The 10,000-nt window shown below is 45.8% G+C and overlaps 1 protein-coding gene across 1 annotated transcript in view; it reads right to left on the reverse strand.

The window, feature by feature from the left end:
- The window catches only part of LOC138625745 (sodium channel protein type 2 subunit alpha-like), a 68,648-nt gene that overhangs the window by 56,247 nt on the left and 2,401 nt on the right, over positions 1 to 10,000 (reverse strand). Inside the window, exons 3-4 of the mRNA XM_069706876.1 lie at positions 7,320 to 7,440; positions 5,369 to 5,607 (exon numbers count right to left, since the gene is read on the reverse strand). Of these exons, the coding sequence (XP_069562977.1) occupies positions 5,369 to 5,607; positions 7,320 to 7,440 (360 nt within the window). The remainder of the gene's footprint in view (positions 1 to 5,368; positions 5,608 to 7,319; positions 7,441 to 10,000) is intronic.

Below are 10,000 nucleotides of genomic sequence, written 5' to 3' on the forward strand. Positions count from 1 at the left end.
CCGGGACAGAATTCGGTATTTCCATCCATTGCCATCTTGTTATTTTGGAGCAGGAAGTGACCATATTTGGACGAGCTGGGGGAGGAGCCAGCGGTGGATCTGACCGATCTGATCGGAAACCTGACGATACTACGTCCCGCCCACCGATAGCTGTAACCTGACTGCACCACAGACCTGTCAATCAAACAGACACGCCCCCAAAAACAGGTCTTCTTGAATCTTCTTTTCTAATGAATGAGGGATTATTTTCAGATGGACCTCCAGAAAACTAAGAAGAAGGAGTGACTTTAGCTAACAACACCGAGATAACTGATGGACACATTTTATTCACTTTGGATTTGATGAGAGAAGTTGAATGGGAGTCTATGGAGCCGGAGGCTTTTTGGAGCCGACCTCTAGTGGCACTCGCTGGTATTGCAGCTGAAGACACTTCTGCATTTAACATTTTCTCTGCCCATTTTGAAATTTGAGAAAAGAGGCTTTTTTGGAGTTATCAGTTAACAACCAGCTAAAAATGTTAAAAACCTGTTAACAAAGCTAAAAGCTAATTTCGAAAAAAACAAAAACAACAAAAAAACAGCTAAAGTTAACAACCTCCTAACAACACTAACAACCAGCTAAAGAAAGCTAACAAACAGCTAATTTAAAAAAAACAACAACCACCCTAAACTCAAGTTAACAAACAGTTAATAACAACTTGAAACTTACATTAATTAGCCGGATACATAAAAAAAGACATCAGAGATGCCAGAAATAAATCAGACCTCCGCTTCGACAGAACCGGTTTGTGTTTACTTCCATTAAAGCAGAAGGAGGCCGTTCGTTTAATGCACAGAGCGGATCGGTGGATCAAAGCCTCCGACACAGAAACACACACGTGTGTATTCTTTACATCTTTTACACGCGTGGAAATATTGACACGTGAAAGTCGGAGAGCTGCAGCTGAAGAACAACAACAACAAACAGCCGGAGCATCAGCTGACATTGATTCTGTCAGCACAGTAACATCCTGACATGATCCTACACACTCTGCCTTACACACACACACACACACACACACACACACACACACACACACACACACACACACACACACACACACACACACACACACACACACACACACACACACACACACACACACACACACACACACACACACACACACACACACACACACACACACACACACACACACACACACTCTGCCTTACACACACACACACACACACACACACACACACACACACACACACACACACACACAAACACACACACACTCACACACACACACACTCACACACACACACACACACACACACACACACACACACACACACACACACACACACACACACACACACACACACACACACACACACACACACACACACACACACACACACACACACACACACACACTCTCACACACACACACACTCTCACACACACAAACACACAGAGCGCCGGCTCTCCTGTCCGTCAGAAAGGCTAACTAAATGCTATGTAAACATCTGTGGGGATTAGCGGATTTATCCCGTAAAGAAGTGAGCGACTCCAGACGGCAATCGGATCCCGAGTCACGACTCAGCGGTTTTTACCGGAGACTGAAAATTGAATCAGGGGAAGAAGAAGTTTGGACTGTTCACGTTGCAAAAACTTTACAGCTCCGTCAAACTGGAGGCGAGGTGACATTAACGTTGGAGGGAGGTTACGTAAGCACAGACCACACCATGTCCTCGACCGCACCATGTCACCGCACCATGTCCTCGACCACCATGTCCCATGTCCTCGACCACACCATGTCCTCGACCGCACCATGTCCTCGACCACACCATGTCCCATGTCCTCGACCACACCATGTCCTCGACCGCACCATGTCCCATGTCCTCGACCACACCATGTCCTCGACCACACCATGTCCTCGACCACACCATGTCCTCGACCACACCATGTCCTCGACCACACCATGTCCTCGACCGCACCATGTCCCATTACCTCGACCGCACCATGTCCCATGTCCTCGACCACACCATGTCCTCGACCGCACCATGTCCCATTACCTCGACCGCACCATGTCCCATGTCCTCGACCGCACCATGTCCTCGACCGCACCATGTCCTCGACCACACCATGTCCTCAACCGCACCATGTCCTCAACCGCACCATGTCCTCGACCGCACCATGTCCTCAACCGCACCATGTCCTCGATGGGGCTTGAAGCTGTCGGGACGCGTGGATGCTGACGAGATGTTGACCAGGTGAACGAAGTGGTACGTAAATCTGATCAATCGTCACGCTGTCGGTCTGTTGATTAAAGTATTCTTTAAACTTCTCATGAAGGACTTTCAAAGTAAAAGCTCTAAACTCCTGGATTTCACAGGTCGATGACATCACGGCTGTAACGTCGGTTTTTGTTGCGTCCTCTTCGCTTCATCCGCTAAACGCGAGCGTTTTTATTTTGGTCTTTTTTTCCTTTGTGTTTGTGCTTCTAGCCGGAGAACGTGAGCTCTTCGTTTTGTCTGTTTTAACGTGTGAATTTGAGTTTCGATTGTGAAATAAGTTACCGGAGAGTATTTTAGCTTTTCTCGTTTATTCTTCTAGTCCTTGGATCTGATTTTGCAATATTCCTTTATCGGAAGTCAATGGATGAGTCTAGTACCTGAAAACAGGATTTCATCTATATTTCAGCCTACTGTCGACACTATTTGGCATTTTTACACCCAAAAAACTGATTTAAAATAATGTTGCAGAGTAGAAAAAAAAAAAAAAAAAAAAAAAAGTGCTTGGACTGTCTGAACCCTTTGAACCCTTCAGGATGTTTTCAGGGTAATTTCACCAGCTTCACTTTTAAGATCATAAGTTGGTCGTTGTTGGGGCGAAGCGTTCATGTTACATCTTGTTTTTTCAGGACAGCGTATCTAAATCTGTGATCATTTGATTTGATAATACTTAAAGTTTTTTTATATTAGCTTTTATATCAAGGGGAAAAAAATAATCTTATGAAATTGTTGTGTTTTTTACATGTATCTCAGCTGCAATTTCAAAACTGGACCAGCTAAAAAAGTCGTACATAGAAACGACGGGTATCATCAGAAAGGTAAGTTTCACTGTTTGTTTTGATGTACTTTGACAATAACATATGAAGCGATCGGGACTTTGGGGATTATTCAGTTAAGAGAAGTGGAGGTGGAAATGTATAAAGACAATTATATCTGATGCATCTCTGTGATTAATACTCCCCGTGCAATTTAACCGAGAAGAAAGGGTTGGAATTTAAACTCAATTTACAACCATCGGGTTTTGTTTATCTCGACAAAAACAGCTTGAATCAGTTTAAAATATGCACCTCTCCAAAGGTTTTGTTTACTGTTGTTTTTCTTTAAGTAATAAGTGATCTCTATCCTGTAACATTGCGGCAGTTGAGACTCCCACGCTGGCCCACCTTTGGGCCCAGCTCCGGTGATTGAACACCGCTGCTGCAGGCTGGCCCAGAGCCACCGTTTCTACTTATAAACTTTATTACCATTTTGTGCCCTGCACAGCTGCCTGCAGGCTGAGCTGAGGAAAGTTGACATCACTGGACGGGCACAAACGTGTGTGTATGAGTGTGTGTATGAGTGTGTGTTTGTGTGTGTGTGTGTGTGTGTGTGTGTGTGTGTGTGTGTGTGTGTGTGTGTGTGTGTGTGTGTGTGTGTGTGTGTGTGTGTGTGTGTGTGTGTGTGTGTGTGTGTGTGTGTACAGGTGCGATCAACATGGTAATTTTGGCTGAGGGCCTTTCACACCTCAGGTGAACCAATTACCATATTGCATCAACTATCAGCTGCTGTCAGATCGCCGGCACACCTGCGGGGTCAAACACCGGAGTTAGTCATGGTGGTTTCAAGCTACCCGACCCGTTTCTGTCAGCTCTAATACTGAAACTCACCTCGCTCCCCCACACACAGACAAAAAAACACAACAACACGCACACATAGAAAAAGCAAACAAAGTGTCTACCTCTGAATCCTCCAGTTCTTTAAATGGTCTAAAAAGGTGCGAGGCGGTTTTTCTAACGTCCGAGGGGAGGTTTCCCGAACCGTCACTTCTGCAACATGTCACAGCCTCCTCGCCTCGCCGCCGGTTTGTTTACTGCCCACACATGCTCGGCAGAGCCGGCGAGGACGCTCCGCCACTCCGATCCTTCCCAGGAAAAGTTTGTGAGACGCTCGGGGGCAGAATTCATCCGATTCATCAACTCTGTTCATCAGATCTCATGCAACAACTTGGACGCAATATATCAGGGTGGAGGTCTGAAAAAAGAAGGTGTTTTTTGATGCCTCTTCACCGCCTGAACCATCGACCGTCGTTTTTAATCACAGGTGTATGGCATCATCATTTACTATTGTTTTTCAGGATTAAGTTAAGCTATCGGCTGGCGTGTTCGTGACACTACATACATGCTACAGGACAAACTTTACTGATGAGCAACTAAACAAGCGACTAAACAGATCACACGCACGGGACCGAGGACGTGTGCATCAGTTGCAGCTTTACTACGAATAACTTTCTGTCGAAACAAAAGAATTAAGGTCACTGGGAAAAGAGACCAGAATATGAACTGGAGGAAGAGATGGAGGAAGCAACCTTCAACACTTCAAACACACAATCCACCCAAACACACGGCAACCAGTCCGACAACTAAAGCTGTTGACACCGAACCACCCTCTCTGTAACCACGGCGATGACCACCAGGTGAGAAGGAACATCACAGGTGCAACAAACGAGCAAAAGATGAGCAAAGGTGAGTAACCGTGCACCAGATGTTTGGTGTTCAAGTGGTTAAGTCGTTAAAAAAACACGTGGACGGCGTCTAGAAGCTACAGAGGCTAACGATCTAGCATGCTAACTGGAGGGGTAACATAACGCAGGAAATACTAAGGCGCAGAGAAAAGATGATTTAAACATCTAAGTTACGAAGACAAACTCTGTGACTAAAATTACAACATATCAGCTTAACATCCAACCAAAACAATGAACTTCCATGACCTCTGACCTTTCTGTAAATGTCAGTGAACACGTCACAACTTGTGAATTTGAGGCTTTTAGAAATGAAAACCACAAGAGGGCGCCGTTCATACGGACTCTTCTCATGTTACACAGTGAATAGGCCAACATTTGACACAACAGGACCCACACAGAACTTTTAGCTTTGATTTAATTCAACACATCACATCGGATTTGTTCTTTCGAAGGAAAAGATAACGCTCTGGCCCACATGCTCTTTGCCTTTAGCTGCATCGTTAGCCTCCCACCATTAGCCTCCCAAGGTTACCCTCCCACCGTTAGCCTCCCACCGTTAGCCTCCCAAGGTTAGCCGCCATCCTACCAGGTTTCCGATGCTGAGCATGCCGTTGAACTCGTCGGTCATGGGGTAGTGCTCCATGGCCATGAAGAGCGTGTTGAGGACGATGCAGACGGTGATGGCCAGGTCCAGGAAGGGGTCCATCACCATGATCTTCACCAGCTGCTTCAGCCTCAGCCAGCGGGGGCTGCACTCCCACACCAGGTAGTGGTGGGCGAAGACGTACCAGCAGGGGTGGCACTTCTTGTGGGCCTCCTCCAGTTCTGCACAGCAACGGAGGAAAACAGACAGAACAAGAAGAACGATGGACCAATCAGGTCATTTGAAACAAGAGAGCGGAGAAAAAAATCAGAAGGGTTTTAAACAAAATGCTTGTTGGGCAAAAAAAGTGGGATTGAACGTAAAACAGGGACATTTCATAGCGAATCGCTTGCAGTCGTTACATCGTGGTGGACGAAGACCTCCGTTGAACGTTAAGACTACCGGAGCAGCTTTAACCAATCGGTATGCGTCGAAAACGTCCAAAAAAAAGAAAAGCTCAGCGTCCTTCTGGTGAACGTTTTTCTATTTAATGCTACTTTATAGTTTTACTCCACGATATTTGTTTACACAGCTTTTGGTTACTGATTTCAGATTAAGACGTGTGTTTTCATATTTTAAAATATTCCCACCAGGTAAAAATGCATCTGAATCATATTAAAACACTGAATGAGACACTCAACGTCGACGATACTTTGAAATCATTCCGCTCCGGACACGCGTCCTTTTATTTGGCCGACTTTTGAACGAGGTGCTTTCAAACACGGAGTTTATATAACGTCGTTTTTTATTCTCCGGGCTCGAGGACGATATCAGGTTCAAAGAAAGTCACGTATCATTTGTCGTGTTGAAGATAAATTATTTCGGGTCCTGAATGTATTTTAAATTGAATTAAACTGAATAGGAAGAGAATATAATCATTCTAAAAACAATTACACGAAAGAGACGAAAAAAAAATAGAAATGAAGAGACCGCAGAGCTTTTTGTGTTTTCCTGTATAATGATCTGTTCTGTAAGAGCAGCGACTGCCGAGGGGAGAGACAGTGACTCAGCAGACCGACCACACACACACACACACACACACACACACACACACACACACACACACACACACACACACACACACACACACACACACACACATGCTTACAACACACATGAGTGCAGATTTGGAAAGATATGAACCCAAAAATCGAAAAACATGAATATCATCAAACACACGCAGGAAGTTGGAAGGATCTCATGGTTAATGAGGGAGATGAGGACAACACACACACACACACACACACACACACACACACACACACACACACACACACACACACACACACACACACACACACACACACACACACACACACACACACACACTCACTCCTTTTCTTTCATTCTGTTTCGATGACTCTCTTCCTTTTTTTGCTCTCAGACAAACAAAGCCAGTGTTCCCCCGGGGAAGGCTGGAGCAGCGACACAAACACAGTTGCACAATCCTGTAGCGACACAAACACACACACACATATACACACACACACACACACACACACACACACACACACACACACACACACACACACACACACACACACACACACACACACACACACACACACACTCAAAAGCGTTAACAGACTTACTTGGATGTAAAATTCAGACAAACACGCGGTTACACAATCGCACACTAAAACTGCAACACACAGTGTCGGACAGGAAGTCAGGTGAGGTGACGGCCCGACACGCAGGAGCAAACACATCACGTGTGAACGGGGTCGAAGCAGGAAGTCAGCGAACGTCGCTGGTTCAACTCTCCGAGCAGAAAAAGACCGGAGCGGCATTTCGTTTGCGGCATTTTCATCCTTTAAGCTGAAATAAAGGCGTTTTGTGCGTTTTGTGCGTTTTGTGCGTTTTGTGCGTTTTGTGCGTGCGGGCGTCTGCTCACCCTCCATGGCGTCGGTGAGGTAGCTGGCGGCGCTCAGTGCCCGTCCCCTCCGCTCCGAGCCCTGAAGGGACGACGGCCGAGGCAGCAGCATGGTGCTGAGCTCCGTGGTGGACGTGGGGACCTGAGACGGTAACACAGAAACAGAAAGGAGGTCATTTATTTATAAATATTATGATTAGTTATTGTTATATTATATTACTTTCCTCTAAAACTGGACCGTTCAGATAAAGAGGCGTCTGATCGACTTCAAACCAACCAGCACTGACATCACCTGTTGGTTTGTGAACATTATGAAGCCTCCAATTCAGTCGATACTACGTCCCGCCCACCGATAGCTGTAACCTGACTGCACCGCAGGCCTGTCAATCAAACAGACACGCCCCCAAAAACAGGTCTTCTTGAATCTTCTTTTCTAATGAATGAGGGATTATTTTCAGATGGACCTCCAGAAAACTAAGAAGAAGGAGTGACTTTAGCTAACAACACCGAGAGAACTGATGGACACATTTTATTCACTTTGGATTTGATGAGAGAAGTTGAATGGGAGTCTATGGAGCCGGAGGCTTTTTGGAGCCGACCTCTAGTGGCACTCGCTGGTATTGCAGCTGAAGACACTTCTGGATCAGAACCATTTTACAGACCTGAAGCAACGAACTCTTTTATATCCAGTCTGTGGGTCCAAGACATAAAAGTCAGAACTGTGGCAGCTTCCCCAAAAACAGTTTTTTGCGCGACGTTAAATGAAAAACAAAATCTGAAACATCCTCATTGTATTTTTTAAAGTAAACCACACACAGATTCATGAGCTGGTTTCTACACATCTGTCTGTCTCTCTCTCTCTCTCTCTCTCACACACACACACACACACACACACACACACACACACACACACACACACACACACACTCACACAGATCTATGTCATACGTGGTGTGGTGATTTCTTTGTGCTTCCTGTCGTCAGGGGAACAGATAAGCAGGTGACAGCCGGCGATCGGTGAATCAGAGAAATCAGTGTGTGTGTGTGTGTGTGTGTGTGTGTGTGTGTGTGTGTGTGTGTGTGTGTGTGTGTGTGTGTGTGTGTGTGTGTGTGTGTGTGCATTAGGTTTTCATGTATCAGACGAACCTGCAGAGCATCCGGCCGACTCGCCTTCAGCTGGAGACCGTCAAAATAAAAGCGTAACTCCAGTTAGGAGGACACAAACACTTTTTTTTCCCGCCCTACAACATGTGAACAGAACTTACAATCCATTCTAATATTTAACTTCCTGTCCAATAATCAAACTGTATTCACTTCTGTTGGGACCAAAACGCTTCAGGACAGTTTAAAAAATGATTTTGACTGAATATAAACTTTCCAGTGTGAGAAACCGTCTGTTTGTCAGCGTTTGTCACGTCCGACACTTTAAACAAAGTTCTCCACGTTTGAACGTCTCTCTTGAGTTTGTAAAGTTGGAACCTGGAGATTCCTCGCAAACCTCTCGGCCGTCGACGGGACCGATGTGCTCAGGTGTGATTACACAACGCTCCTGGTAACCCCCCTTTTCCTTTCTCCTCCAATGAGACGTGACTCACGGGCCTGAAGGTCACCGCCCACGATGACGCCCACATCTTGTCTGAGGCAGGCAGGGAAGCACCGCGGAAACACACACACACACACACACGCACACGCACACGCACACGCACGCACACACACACACACACACACACGCACACACACACACACACACACACACACACACACACACACACGGTTATCAGCTACACAGCCGTGCACTAATTTCGCTTCCGTCAGCTGCTGTGGGTTGCCATGGTGACATTTCCACATTTCTGTGGCAACTAAGCGTGCCCCCCCTCCCCCCGGGGGTCGCCCCTCCACACCGCCCCCTACAGGTCATCTGTAAATTACATCTCGCTGTTCATTTCTGAGGAACGTGAACAACTGACGCAGGAACTTTAAAACAAACGTAACTACGGTTGGTTCTCTGGACGTTCTCTCTTCTACACTTTGTTTTTTTCTCTTTTTAGGTTTTTGATTTATTTGGCACCAATAAAAAGAGACAAATTCCTCGTGTGGAAATTTACTCAGAAATGAATCTGATTCCATTTAAATTGTCTTTATGTGATGAAGCCGTTTCACTGTTAGAGAGTTTGTTCAAGCTGTAAACTATATTTTACATAACAAAGTACTGTATTACTGCACCTACAAGCCAGTGGCCACTTTATTAGGGACACCTGCACTAACAGTCCTGTGAATGTAGTCTTTATCGAGGGTCAGAAATGTGCGTTTATTAGGAATATAAACAAATAAAAGTGGCGTTAATGTTCCTGTTTACGTACAAATACCTCATGAAATCACATCCTAGAAGTTGTGCTGGTTGCAGGTGTCCCTCATAAAGTGGTTTCACGACATCTTCCTCCTCCGCGTTGTGTAACAGCGGCGTGGAGGAGCTGCTGCTCCTCTGACCCGCCGCCCGACGGGAAAAAAAGCCACGACGGTAAACAAGTATGAAAATAAAAGCGTGTCCCTTCTGACACGACGCCGCCGAGAGTTTCTATCCGACTCGGAGAGGGAAGATGAAACGGAGACGAGCTCGTCAGCTGTTTGAAGTCAACTCAGAAAACAACAGAAAAGCGCTTCTTCTCTCCGTGTTTGCCGGGAAATTAAAAAGAAATGTTTTT

Source organism: Brachyistius frenatus, unplaced genomic scaffold (assembly GCF_029030835.1).
Source record: "Brachyistius frenatus isolate BFR_SWC_R1_liver_20210118 unplaced genomic scaffold, ASM2903083v1 Contig_65, whole genome shotgun sequence".
Taxonomy (NCBI): domain Eukaryota; kingdom Metazoa; phylum Chordata; class Actinopteri; family Embiotocidae; genus Brachyistius; species Brachyistius frenatus.